This window comes from Xenopus laevis, chromosome 5S (genome assembly GCF_017654675.1).
Source record: "Xenopus laevis strain J_2021 chromosome 5S, Xenopus_laevis_v10.1, whole genome shotgun sequence".
Lineage (NCBI taxonomy): Eukaryota > Metazoa > Chordata > Amphibia > Anura > Pipidae > Xenopus > Xenopus laevis.
Genome location: NC_054380.1, coordinates 101,744,888 through 101,759,584, shown reverse-complemented (window position 1 = coordinate 101,759,584; position 14,697 = coordinate 101,744,888). Strand labels below are relative to the sequence as shown.

Sequence of the window (14,697 nt, the reverse complement as noted above, 5' to 3'; positions counted from 1 at the left end):
ACAACAAAAGGGTTACATACTAAGTGGCAGGACTGGACTGGGAGTCAAAATAGGCCCTGCCATTCCAAGTACACAGAGGCCCAAACAGCCCCCCACCAGCCCAAACAGCCCCCTACCAGCCCACTATATGGTAGATTTCTATAGAACCATACAGCAGCCCCTCTGGCATTTGCCAGAACCCACAGATTGCCAGTCCGGGCCTGCTAAGTGGGGCCAGGCACTACACTGGGAAGGTCTCTAACAAATTGGCTAAACCCCCCCCCCCCCTTGAGATGAACCCTTTCCTTGACTCGTATATCAAACTCCAAAATGCTCCATGGGGCTTCCACCAACCATAATGATGGTACAGGCAACAGAAAAGTGAACGCAGGTAGGGTAGTATGGAGAACATTGGGCTACAAGGGGCTTCTTTTTGGTTCTGTGGTGATATCACTACATTCATTTACTGCTTTAATATTATTGACATAAAGGTCAATCCAAAGTTCTGCATAATAAAAGATAACTGTCATGGATTTTAACTATACAGTTGTACACTCCAGGTTCTTCACAGAAAGACCTTCTACTATTTGAACAGATTATTCTGAAACACAGACTTCATCAGAACACACTGCGTGTCAAAGAGATTCATGGTAACGGCATCATCTCTTCCATCCCATTCACAAAGCAGCAGTTTAAAGTTTTATTGTTTTATTCAGTATTTTTTATTTTTGGCCTGAAACCTCTGTCTAGAAATGTAATTCTCTCCTGGTTACCAAGCAGCCCAAACATTACCTGGAGTAGTAGCAGCACAAGCCTTTGTTTAATGTTTTGTCAGGGTCAGATCTAAAAGCCGTGAATCACTATCAAGAATATAATTGATTTTTTGTTCCTGAAAGCCTTGGGTAAAATTGATTAAAGTGGTAATAATGTTATGAAAAATGATGGCATCTTCTTGCTTTAAGGAGTTTAGTTTGTATTAACTACAGTGGTGTGAAAAACTATTTGCCCCCTTCCTGATTTCTTATTCTTTTGCATGTTTGTCACACAAAATGTTTCTGATCATCAAACACATTTAACTATTAGTCAAAGATAACACAAGTAAACACAAAATGCAGTTTTTAAATGAGGGTTTTTATTATTTAGGGAGAAAAGAAATCCAAACCTGTGTGAAAAAGTAATTGCCCCCTGAACCTAATAACTGGTTGGGCCACCCTTAGCAGCAATAACTGCAATCAAGCGTTTGCGATAACTTGCAACGAGTCTTTTACAGCGCTCTGGAGCAATTTTGGCCCACTCATCTTTGCAGAATTGTTGTAATTCAGCTTTATTTGAGGGTTTTCTAGCATGAACCGCCTTTTTAAGGTCATGCCACAACATCTCAATAGGATTCAGGTCAGGACTTTGACTAGGCCACTCCAAAGTCTTCATTTTGTTTTTCTTCAGCCATTCAGAGGTGGATTTGCTGGTGTGTTTTGGGTCATTGTCCTGCTGCAGCACCCAAGATCGCTTCAGCTTGAGTTGACGAACAGATGGCCGGACATTCTCCTTCAGGATTTTTTGGTAGACAGTAGAATTCATGGTTCCATCTATCACAGCAAGTCTTCCAGGTCCTGAAGCAGCAAAACAACCCCAGACCATCACACTACCACCACCATATTTTACTGTTGGTATGATGTTCTTTTTCTGAAATGCTGTGTTACTTTTACGCCAGATGTAACGGGACGCGCACCTTCCAAAAAGTTCAACTTTTGTCTCGTCGGTCCACAAGGTATTTTCCCAAAAGTCTTGGCAATCATTGAGATGTTTTTTAGCAAAATTGAGACGAGCCTTGGGGGCAGATTTACTAAGGGTTGAATATAGAGGGGTAATTAACCCTCGATATTCGACTAGGAACTAAAATCGTTCGACTTCGAATATCGTTGAACGATTTAGCGCTAATCCTACGATCGAAGGATTATTCGTTCGATCGAACGATTAAATCCTTCGAATCGAAGGATTTTAATACAACGATCGAAGGAATATCCTTCGATCAAAAAAACTCAGGCAAGCCTATGGGGACCTTCCCCATAGGCTAACATTGACTTCGGTAGCTTTTAGCTGCCGAAGTAGGGGGTCGAAGTTTTTCTTAAAGAGACAGTACTTCGATTATCGAATGGTCGAATAGTCGAACGATTTTTAGTTCGAATCGTTCGATTCGTGGTCGAAGTAGCCCATTCGATGGTCGAAGTAGCCCAAAAAACACTTCGAAATTCGAAGTTTTTTTAATTCGAATCCTTCACTCGAGCTTTGTAAATGTGCCCCTTAATGTTCTTTTTGCTTAAAAGTGGTTTGCGCCTTGGAAATCTGCCATGCAGGCCGTTTTTGCCCTGTCTCTTTCTTATGGTGGAGTCGTGAACACTGACCTTAATTGAGGCAAGTGAGGCCTGCAGTTCTTTAGATGTTGTCCTGGGGTCTTTTGTGGCCTCTCGGATGAGTTGTCTCTGCGCTCTTGGGGTAATTTTGGTCGGCCGGCCACTCCTGGGAAGGTTCACCACTGTTCCATGTTTTTGCCATTTGTGGATCATGGCTCTCGCTGTGGTTCGCTGGAGTCCCAAAGCTTTAGAAATGGCTTTATAACCTTTGAAATTGAACTCAGGTGTGATAAACCACAGTTAAGTTATTTTTTAACAAGGGGGGCAATCACTTTTTCACACAGGCCCATGTAGATTTGGAGTTTTTTTCTCCCTTAATAACGTAAACCTTCATTTAAAAACTGCATTTTGTGTTCAATTATGTTATCTTTGACTAATAGTTAACGGTTTTTGATGAGCAGAAACATTTAAGTGTGACAAACATGCAAAAGAATAAGAAATCAGGAAGGGGGCAAATAGTTTTTCACACCACTGTATATCAACCATAATGGCCCCATCTAATGTAGCTTACTTGAAATAGACTCTAGCTACATAACTGCCTGGCTGGGGTCTTGGTGGGGGATGTAAACACAATATTACTTCTAAAGTCTCAAAACAACTTGGCCAGCTGGCTGCCCTGCCAAGTACTGTGGGCAGATGAAGACCCAGTTTCTCAGCTGTCACTCACCAATCACCTCTCTAGGGATCCAGTGTAAAGCACTGCAAGAGATGCCCATCACCTACCAAGCCACAAAATTAGATTCAGAGTCAGATGCTATTTCAGGCACAAATAAACAATTTTGATTGCATTCCATTATCACATACTAGGGATGCACCGAATCCACTATTTTGGATGCGGCCGAACCCCCAAATCTTTTGCGAAAGATTCAGCCGAATAACGAACCAAATCCTAATTTGCATGTGCAAATTAGGTTTGGGAGGGGGAAAACATTTTTTACTTCAGCTGGAAACAGGGCTACCATCGGGGTGGCACAGGGGGTACAGTTGTTCCAGGCCCGGTGTTGTTCAGCTTACAATGGTGGCCTAGCGAAGAAGAATCTTCTGCTGTCGCGGCTGCTATCAGAAAAGAACAAAAAAAATGTGCGCGTAAGAATGAAAAAAGCTGAGCGGAGAACAACAAAGAAAGTCGAGCAGAGAAGAACGAAGAAAGCTGAGCGGAGGAGAATGAAGAAAGATGAATGGAGAAGAATGAAGAAGCTGACAGAGGGGGATGAAGAGGACCGCCCGTGGAACTTTAGAGGTAAGTTTCACACTTGTAGAGGGCCCTGCTTATCATCTAACCATAGGGAGCCCAGGCCAACAGTGTTTTTTTATTAGTAGGGGCCCTGGTCAAAAATGTTTTTTTTTAATCTGTTAGGAATCTCCTGGCCACAAATTATTATTGTTTGATGTGGTGGCAGGATTAATAATCCTTTGTCCAAAAGGCTTTTTACTGTTTTAGAGACCATGTTTGTTTGGCCTTTGTACAGTGGGGGGTTGGGGAGTGGGCTCTGGGGGCCCAGAAAATGTTGTTGATGGCAGCCCTGGCTGGAAAGCACTTCAATCATATCTGAAAAAAAAAAATTGTAAGATCCAGCTACGTAACAGAAAGCACCAGCTACATAAGCATATGGAAATCCAACGGGCTCCTCTCTGTGTGATCTGTGCCAGTGCTCTGCATGTTACTCTCTGGCCCAACACTTACACAGATCTGTCCAACTCTGTTTCCAGGAATGCTCTTCCACTGATCCCTCGCAGCAGCTGATACACACAACAGAAAAAAATAGACGCCAACACTGAGATTTGCAGTTTCCTTTCTTTTTTTTAACAAAAGTTTCTTTATTTAGTTCAATACAGTACATTAACATGGATGAGATACAAGTTTACTCAGTGTATTCATGTAACACAGACATTATTACAGCGTTGTAATCAGTTTACCATAGCCATGACATCCTTTTACCACGTTTGTAGCTTCTATACCTTGTATGTACTATCCTAATTACTCTGCTACTAGATAACCAATAAACCTAACTAAACTTAACTTTGCACTGCTTCATTATGTTTGTATTGCACTCTACCTATGGTGGGGAAGGGTCTGAGTAGGCATGTATATTTTCCTTTTCTGTTTAGGTTATCCTTGGAAACATTAGGGTAGTTGCCTTGGTTCTAATTGTGACTATCGTGTGCGTCAATCCAAGGGGACCATATTTTCTCAAACTTTGCCGGGCAACCTCGTCTTATATAGAGAAGTTTGTACAGTGGTACTGCATGTGCAATCTGCGTCTCCCAGAATTGTATAGTTGGGGCCTGAGGCGCCTTCCATTGCATGGTGATGGATTTACGGGCATAAGCAAACAGTATGGAAAGCAATGCTTTCTCCGCTACCGTGGGAGCTAGATCCGCAACTTGATTCAGAAGCATACCCCGGGGTTCCACCATAATTGGTGCATCCAGCATGTCAGACATATACTGTGCTATCTCCCTCCAGAACCTTTGTATCTTATTACACGACCAAACCATGTGCATGAAGTCTGCTGGAGAGAGATGGCACCTGGGGCATTCATCCACCTGGGTTGGGGACATTTTGGCTAGCACACTAGGGGTAAGATAAGCTCTGTGTAAAAACTTATATTGTATCATTTTATCCCGGGAAGCAACAATATGGTCAAAAATAGAATCGAGGACCTCTTTCCAGGTGTCAGTGTCTAACTCAGGGATATCATTACGCCACTTCTCAAGTAGTTTACCCAGTGCAGACTTCCCCGCAATAATCAAGATTGCAGTTTCCTTTCTAAATCCATTCCTGAATCTGTTTTCATTGACACTTCTTCATATGCAATTCCTGATCTGTACTGTGTCTAAAGCAGGCCCGGACTGGCAATATGTGGGTTCTGGCAAATGCCAGAGGAGCTGCTGTAAGTTGCCATTTATTGAGCTGGTGGGGCCTGTGTGTACTGTGGAATACCAGGGCCTATTGTGAATCCCAGTCTGGACCTGGGTATGATAAATAAATAGACTATGAAGTGAATTATTCTATATAATATGTAGGAATTCAGCTGGATTCGAGGATAACTAGGAGTGATTTTGGCATCAAATGTAAAGCTACTTAGAAAAAAACAGAAAAAGAAAAACAGTGGCAAGTGCTGCTAGGTAGCACATATCACCTTAATACATAAAACTGGGATATCAGGGACAGCCAGGCTTTTATCTTTCTAGTGAATGACTAATACAGGTGTTTAACAGGGGCTTTAGGAAACATCTACTGGGTCCATTTAAAGCAATTTCTATCCTCGAAGGATTCACTCCAAAACATGAAGGCTCAGCAGAAGGCAGTACTAGCTGCATTCAATGAGTTCTACTGGGCTGCATATGTATATGTTGTTGGGAGAAGGTCAAGAATCTCTCAAATAACCGAATGACAACACATTGGCAAACAACAGGTATCCCCCCCCCCTTTGGCTGCCAATTTGGATGTTTGGGCACATCCAAGAGTTACACATAATATATACTATTATATACTGTCAATGGATGATTCTACACAAAACAAACAAGTCAAAAGCATATACTTCTCCTTCATTGTGGTTTGCTAGGGGCCGTCCCAGTTGCATCACAATGTAAATTCATGCAAAGTGGGCCACATGATAAGTGTTGTTGTAAAGTCACTAGTTGAATATCTGGTAAAGAAACTGGTCAGCTCACATTCCCTAATGGATTAGGCCCACAGACTACTAATTATTTAAATTGTGGGTACATCTTGCAGCAAGAATAAACTGTGGGCTTGAGCGTCCGATCTGGATGTAGTTTGCGTTAGGCACATTTTCCTGTGACCCTGGGCACCTTTCTTTCAGTGACTTGATCTGTTTTTAAAATAAAACGTACATTTCTGAAAGATATTCAGGTATGGTATCTATTATCTGATCTGGGGTCTTTTTGTAATATGGAACACATACCTAAAATCCTCTAAGAATATTTAAATGTTACATATTTCCCTTGACATAGATTTATTCTGATTTACTTAACATCACCTACAAGGCATTGCAATTACATTATCATTATTATTACAGGAGAAAAGCGTCACTAACAAAAGAGAAAATGTACTGAAAGAGTGTGTGGAATGGCACTGCTGATTCTTGAAGAACTGTGGATAGCAGGTTTCTGGATAATACATACCAAGCCTGTAGTTTAATATTGTGACTGATTTTAGCTGCTGAATAACATTTCTTAATAATCAGGTGCAAGAGTGCGTTCCTTTCTTTATAGGGATTATGCTCGCTGATATTTACGCAAATTGGTGGAACATTTCTAATTACACACAGAGCAGATAAAAAACATAAGATATTGCATATTCAGACAAAGGAGCCATTTATAGAGGAAACATTTTTCACGACCCACATGATTAACTCAGTCCTGTCCAGAGACAATTAGAGCAATGGAACTGTACAGAGCAAGTATTCAGACCCTAGTCCTCAATAAAGGATGTCAACCCAAAAAATAATTGTTTTGCCTAATAAAATAACATAATTCTAAGCAATTTTGCAATATACATTCTTTCCATTTTCTTTGTTTTTTATGTTATTTGTATTGCTATTGACAGCAGTGTTTTTTCTGTCCCTCTCTCTGCCTTGGTGGCTCAGGCTATTAAAACAATGTAACACAAACTATATCAATGACCCTTTTGTTTCTGAGTTAATATAAAGATACTTTTGCCTTGAGTTTGGGATCATTGCCCTACTGAAAGAAGAGGTCCACATTCACATATTTAAATGTCAAATCAGGTTCTCTTGCAGTATTTCCATGCATTTTGCACCATCCATTTTTTATTTTATTTTAAGAAAATGCCAACATCTAGCTGATGAATAGGAGCCCCACAGCATTATGCTAATTGCCCCAGCTATGTCCGACAATGGTCCAGTCAATTTCCTGATCTCAACCCATCTGGAAATCTATTTGAAAAATTGAGGTGACATTGCCATGTGACTAACTTGAACACCCTGGAGCAAATCTAACTGAAAGAATGGGACCAAAAGACTCAAATCTGTTTTACTGCAATTGGTTGCTCTACAAAATATTAAAATAAATGGTTGCTCTGATCTATGCAGGGCCGTATATGCCTCTGGTGACAGCAGCCCTGATGCTGCCCCCCTACATCCACTTTGGGCTTAAAACTTTAGCATTGGATTAGGTAAAAGGGGTCTACATTGCTAGTGTAAAGAGAGCTATTGCAGTCTCTGTACTAAAAGAGCAAAAGTTCTGTTTTAAAAAAAAAATTAAAGTTAGCTGTTAAAGTTTTAGCTGCCCCTTGTAACTGGCTACTCGCTGATTTCTGGGGCAAGGTTCTCTCCTCTTCTCATGGCAGGAACGGTGAGCGGCCATGACGCATGTTTCCAGCATCACAAGGTCAAAGGCATCCAGCAGGGAAGGGTTAAATGAAAAAATCTCACGGAGAACTACATTTCAGAGTACAATTTGTCATTTAAGGAAGATGATAGAACTAATATAGGGTCTAAATACTTTTGCAAGGCACTGCAGATGGTTAAACACAGAACTAGGAAAAAAAAGACAACGTGCACTTACTCCACTAAACACGTTTTCTTGAAGGTAACAGTTTAAATCCTAGAACAAACATAAGTAAATCTGCACTGGAATTTCCCAGTATGAGCACAGTTTAAACAGTGGCTAATTTATTGCTCGTGCTTTCTGGCTGCCATAGTCCCACAGAAGTCGGCTTTCTGTATAAGGCTGCAGTCAGGGAAGTTTAACCTGCAGCCCTCCGTAGGTATTTGAACTACCCAGACAGATTACACTTATAGTGCACAGACAGAATATGAGTTTCAAAGACAGTGGTAGGGAAGATATTGCACCATGGGCAATTTCTGCTCATGATTCAGTGCAAAGTGATCAAAATAATCTGCAACTCTTTTCCCTGTCTCTCTTTCTGTGCACTACTATGATGCTGTTGTTTAATAATCCAGCCATGATCAGTGCTGATTATAAGGGGTTCTGTGAATGGTGTTGATGGGAGGAAGCATTTTATTTTATGCATCAATTCCCACTGCATAAAACAATTACACAATAGCACATAAAGCAGATAGATGATTAAAAGAAACTTTATAGCAGGGCTGTTCATTGATCTAAGGCAAAGCACTCCTGGGATCTGGGGCACATAGAAAATACATACACTAGACAAGTGGATAGAAAGTGTTACAGCATGGTGCTGGTGACAATCAGGGGTTTCAAATCAATTCAAGAATAGTGAGGCAATCCTTATTTTCTAACATTTAAACCCCCTATTAAACATAAACATGAGGGATGCTGCCAGCTGTAGTTCTGCCAGTCATATCAAGCTTACTATCACTGATATAATTATCTCTGACAGTTATTTTTTACACTGACACTGTTACTTATTGCAATTTTGAACTACAGGCATGGGATCTATTATCCAGAATGCCTGGGACCTTGGGTTCACCGCCATCATAATTTATTTATAGAAAAAGCAATTTGTGCTGCACTTTATATTCATTTAACAAACAAGGGTTATAGAGTAAGAAATAGGATCAGCATGTCCTACTCGCAAGAGCTAACAATCTAAAGGACCTATCTAGATAAAGGATTTTTCTACAGTTTGGATAAAAAAAAAACATTTAAACATTAAATAACCCAATAGGATTGTTTGGACACCCATATGGATTCAGGCAGCTTAGTTCCCATCACGTACAAGATACTGTTTTATTATTAGAGGGAAAAAACAAGACAAGAATAAGAAATGTTAACACAAAATAGACTGTATATGAGATGGTCTTCCAGTATTTTGAACTTTCTGGATAAGAAATTCCTTACATGTACAGGAAGGGGCAGATGTATCAAGGGTTAATTAACCCTCGATATTCGACTGCAGAATTAAAATCCTTCAACTTCGAATATCGAAGTCGAAGGATTTTGCGCAATTCGTTCGATCGAAGGAATAAAGGAATAAACGATTAAATCCTTCGAATCGAACGATTCGAAGGATTTTAATCCATTGATCGAAGGATTATCCTTCGATCATAAAATTGTTAGCAATAGGCGAACCTTCTCCATAGGCGAACATTGGCCTCGGTAGGTTTTAGGTGGCGAACTAGGGGGTCGAAAGAAATTTTTAAAGAGACTCGAATTCGATTATCGAATGGTCGAATATTTGAACGACTTTTAGTTCGAATCGTTCGATTCAAAGGTCGAAGTAGCCAATTCGATGGTCGAAGTAGCCAAAAAAAAACATTCGAAAATCTAATTTCTTTCCCTCTATTCCTTCACTCGAGCTTAGTGAATGGGCCCTGAAATGTCTCTTTCAATAACAAAGCACTTATTATGACTTTACCAAGAGTACTGAGTAGCTGAAGCTTTGACAAGAACTAGGAAAAATGATTGTTATGCAGCAAGTAATGTGTGTGATGTTCTCTGTAGTCAGCAAAAACGAAGTGATCCCAAATAAACTTAAATTTGTCCCACGGCAGAGGCAGAGGTCTGACCTAAGTCAGTAAATTTCAATTAATTCTATGAAGAGAGAAAAGAACCCCAATTGCCTCTCACTCGTTCAGCGGTTCCTCAATTATTAGATTACCTATTAAGTGTTTTTGTGATTGTCAAATGGCAACCACTGACTAATTAAAGTAAAGTGCTTAATTTTACCAAAAATAAATTATATTAAAGTGCAAGTGCAATATAATTCATTCTATTAATTATAATATAACTAAAGATTAATAAATACTTAATTAATTACTTTCACACAAATTAATGACCTTATGATACAATGATACGTTGGTTTTGCATCCACAATCAATCTGATCAAAGATTTAATAAAGTGCTTCAAGTGCTGATATGATTGCTATTAAATGGCAATTACCAAAAATTCATCATTGCTTCAAAGTTAATTTATTGTAAAGTGCTTAACAGTGCTAAGTAATAAATATTGATAAATAGGTAAAAATACAATAGTTGATATAGTGAGGACCACAATTAATGGGATAAATTACTTTTAAAAAATACACATGATGCTCAGGTTAAAAAGTTTTAGCAAGAAAAGGAAATTAGAAGAGGTGGAGTTGTCCCAAAACTACTACCTAATTGTTTGCTATCCCTGGGACACCACAAAGACAAAGGAGGCAGAGTATCCGGGACTGTGGTCTCGTAATTAATCTAAATCCTATTCTGAAAAAGATCTGAATAACCCTAAAAAACCACAAATCCACGGGCTCTTGTGACTTTAGTAGCAGAGAAAAGAGAGATTACCGAGCATTGGTTGAAGTGAGTATCTTCCCCACCCCTTCTATTCCATTAGCCCAATAGACTCAAATCCTTCTAAAATTAAGTTTAAAAGAGGAATCCGAACGCCGACGCGCGTTTCGCATTAATAGCTTTGTCAAGGCGTAGTAAGTCTTACTACGCCTTGACAAAGCTATTAATGCGAAACGCGCGTCGGCGTTCGGATTCCTCTTCTAAACTTAATTTTAGAAGGATTTGAGATTAATTACGATGCGCCAAGCGGCTCCGACGGGTCGGTCGGGTAAAAATCCAACCTTCCCGATCGATATCGTGGCCAGATATCGATCGGGAAGACCCGTCGGAAGCCCCCATACACGGGCAGATAAGCTGTCAAATCGGTCCAAACGACCGATATCGGCAGCTTTATCTGCCCGTGTATGGCCACCTTAAGATATAATTACTCCGTGTTTTGAAGGCAAGGCAAGGTGTTTAGCTGCAAGGCACTGAGCGCGCATAAGCACATTCTCCTTCAGGCCCTTTATCAATAGGATTTAGTGCAGAACTTAATGCCAGAAACTGAAATATACAACTTTGAGCATATTCTCATTTATTTCCATTCACTTCAGTTCTGTATTCTTCACTCTAACTAAGATAATCTGTAAGCATGTGTATAGATATATACTGAGAAGGAGATAGTTTTTTTTTTAACTATTTCACTTCTGGTCTGCTGATTTTAGAAGTATTTCTCTTCCCTGTATTTTAAAAGAACACACTTCCCTTTGCAGCCATTTTTTAAAATTATATGAAAAAAAAAACAACAGAGACTTCTGAGAATTGTAGTTCAGTAAAAATTGGAATTAATCGTTCTAATTAATAACCCTTGTTAGAGTCTAATTTGTTCTTCTTTCTAACTGAACTTTTCTTCCAGTATTCATATTATATAGCCCTCAGTTTCTCAATACACCATAGTGATTCTGAACTCTTCAAGTCCCTACGGCCACCTTTACTTCTTTCTGTTCCCCCTGTAAACCTCACCTCTAGTGGTTCCTATACTGATTCCCATATCTGCTAGTTCCTATACCAGTGTTCACTTTTTTAGTTGCTGCCGTGACCCTAACTTTTTCCAGCTTCCACCTTGGACAATAGACTGAGCATTTGCTCTTCAATTATTCCAGACAGATGCCAACTTCTTTTTAATCCCTGCACCCTAATTACCCTCCCAGCTCACTTCCTGTTCCCACACTGAGCCCCAATACTTCAAGTCAGCACTTTCAGTTCTCCCATAGACTTCTTTTTTAATCCTCACACTGAGCATTATCTCTGTCCAGTCCTTGTGATGAGCATCATCCCTTCTTGTCTGTACAATAAGGGCTATTCCACACGGGGAGATAGCCTTGCGTTTGCGGTCGCGGCGACAAAGCGCCGCGCCAGTCGCCGCGACCGGCGCAGGCGACAGTTTTGTATGGGCGCCTATGTAAAAACGCCTGTGCTAACCACACGAGGCGATGCGCTTTTCAACAGTCGCCTGAAAATGCCTCGCCAGGCTTTTTCAGGCGACTGTTGAAAAGCGCATCGCCTCGTGTGGTTAGCACAGGCGTTTTTACATAGGCGCCCATACAAAACTGTCGCCTGCGCCGGTCACGGCGACTGGCGCGGCGCTTTGTCGCCGCGACCGCAAACGCAGGGCTATCTCCCCGTGTGGACTAGCCCTAAGAGTCTTGCAGTCTTAGTGATTTGCATGATTCCAAGTCCTTATAATGAGGACTCACACTGACCGCCAGCCCTTTGTTATCAGCGACTATCTTGTCTTTCAGCTCCACCAGAGTCCTTTTCCAGTAGTCAATAAGTATCAGTCCTTTTTGTCTTCTCACAGAGCATCACCCTGTCCAGTCCTTACACTAAGCATCAATCACTTTGTCCAGTCCTTACACTGATTATCACCCTTTGCAGCCTCTGTCTGAGCATCATCCTGTCAAGTCCTATCACTGATCATCAATCACTTTGTCCTGTCCTTTGACTGAGCCTCACAGGGTCCAGTCCTTACCATGAGCCTCACTCCCTACCCTCTCCCCATTACTGCCTCCTTATTTTATTACTTATTATGAAACCTGCCAAATGCATTGCCTTCACTCAGGTCTTATCAGTAGCACCTCTATGTACTTGTGTAGCGCCTCTATGTACTTGTGTAGCGCCTCTATGTACTTGTGTAGCGCCTCTATGTACTTGTGTAGCGCCTCTATGTACTTGTGTAGCGCCTCTATGTACTTGTGTAGCGCCTCTATGTACTTGTGTAGCGCCTCTATGTACTTGTGTAGCGCCTCTATGTACTTGTGTAGCGCCTCTATGTACTTGTGTAGCGCCTCTATGTACTTGTGTAGCGCCTCTATGTACTTGTGTAGCGCCTCTATGTACTTGTGTAGCGCCTCTATGTACTTGTGTAGCGCCTCTATGTACTTGTGTAGCGCCTCTATGTACTTGTGTAGCGCCTCTATGTACTTGTGTAGCGCCTCTATGTACTTGTGTAGCGCCTCTATGTACTTGTGTAGCGCCTCTATGTACTTGTGTAGCGCCTCTATGTACTTGTGTAGCACCTCTATGTACTTGTGTAGCACCTCTATGTACTTGTGTAGCACCTCCATGTACTTGGGCGTCACCCCATGACACTGACCCTCAGTGCTGCACTGTGACTATATTAGCCCTGCCACTGACATAGGCACAATCAGTTGGGCACATACCTCTCCTCCATGTCCATCAAAGATGCCAAAGATAGAAGGGTGGCTCTTGTTGAGCAGGTCGGTGATGATCTCGAAGCGGTCCTCCATGTGGTCCCTCCTGCCCTGGATGGAATAGACGGCCACATTGTTGCTCTTATACTCCCAAGTCTTGGAGAACTCCGCTTCCAGCACGTCGATCCCTCCGAGGCGCTCGTTGTGCATCATCTCGGCCACCTTGCCCTTTACCATCTGCACGGCGTCCCTGCTGGACTTCACGATGGTCTTCACCTCGTCCGTGTGGAAGAAGTAACTCCACAGGGCCAGGCTGATACACAGCAAGAACAGGGTCTCCGGGCGGAGTAAGAAGTAGCGCATGATCCTACCCAGGAGAGACAGCAAAGTCATGGTATCCTCTATCATTTATGTGCCGGGAATGGCCGGGGAGGGGGCGGTGCGGGCTGGAAGGAGGGGGATCAGTGCATGGCACTTGCCAGGTGTGACCCCCTTCTCTCTCTCGGCTCCTCCCAGGGGATCAGCCCCGCAGCACCTAAACCAAAGGGTAACTAGCACTATCACTAGTACTATCACTAGCAGCGGCTAATGGGGAACAACGGGCAGCCCCTCTAACCTGTTCCCGTGGACGCCACCAAAGAAGCGGCTCTCGCAATCTCCACTCTTGTCCCAAACAGCACCTTGCGGAGCTGTCAAAAGATGTAAGCACCGGCTGTTCTCTGTCTCTCTCCAACACAGGATCAACCATTCATTCACCCAGCGGGGGAGTCTCAATGCAGCAAGGAGTAAACGTTTCAGTCCGGTGAACCGGTGCCTTATTGCCCAGCTGACTGGTGTTTTTGCTGAAGATTAGGCTGGTGCTGTGACTTACTGGGCTGAGGTACCGCGTATGTGCGCTGGAATTCCACGGCAAAATCTCATGCTCACCCCCATGTTTTTGGTGTATGTGGTACGTCCCAGTGCCTACAGGAACACTGCAAGCGAGGAGGGACACAAATGATCGGATGTCGCGAGGGCTCCTGTGATACGGGACAGCTGCGGAGAGGGGATCCCTACTGGCCAACCGTATCCACACGGACCCTAGCGCTCTTTATCCGGCAGCCAGAGAGCAGGGTTGCCATGTTGGCGGTTTTCCAGCCAAATTGGGCTACTAGTTTAAAGCCCAGTCAGGTTTTGAAAGTACAAAGTAGCCAAGGTACGGATTTGGGCTACTTTTTGGGCTTTTGGCTGGTTTGTACTTTTTTAAATCGGCCAAAAATGTTTCTTGCCCTACTGTGCCAATCCTGTGTCTCCCAATGCATGTTGGGTAATGTAGTTTTTTTTAACAATTTGCCTACTGCCAATTTTATTGTGAGACTACAATA

General features: G+C 42.1%; 1 protein-coding gene, 1 long non-coding RNA gene and 1 pseudogene across 2 annotated transcripts; 2 read left to right on the top strand and 1 right to left on the bottom strand.

Moving 5' to 3' along the window:
* LOC121394122 overlaps window positions 1-14,697 on the top strand; it is a 112,641-nt pseudogene that overhangs the window by 6,308 nt on the left and 91,636 nt on the right.
* LOC121394303 lies at window positions 2,810-4,410 on the top strand. Its single transcript, XR_005961633.1, has 2 exons — window positions 2,810-3,630; window positions 4,101-4,410. It is a non-coding gene; the product is annotated as an uncharacterized LOC121394303 (long non-coding RNA).
* On the bottom strand, window positions 6,079-14,010 carry LOC121394296 (protein phosphatase 1L-like). Its single transcript, XM_041564907.1, has 2 exons — window positions 13,343-14,010; window positions 6,079-6,226 (listed from the first exon to the last, which is right to left on the bottom strand). The coding sequence occupies exons 1-2, from the start codon at window positions 13,739-13,741 to the stop codon at window positions 6,098-6,100; spliced, it is 528 nt and encodes a 175-aa protein (XP_041420841.1). The 5' UTR covers window positions 13,742-14,010; the 3' UTR covers window positions 6,079-6,097.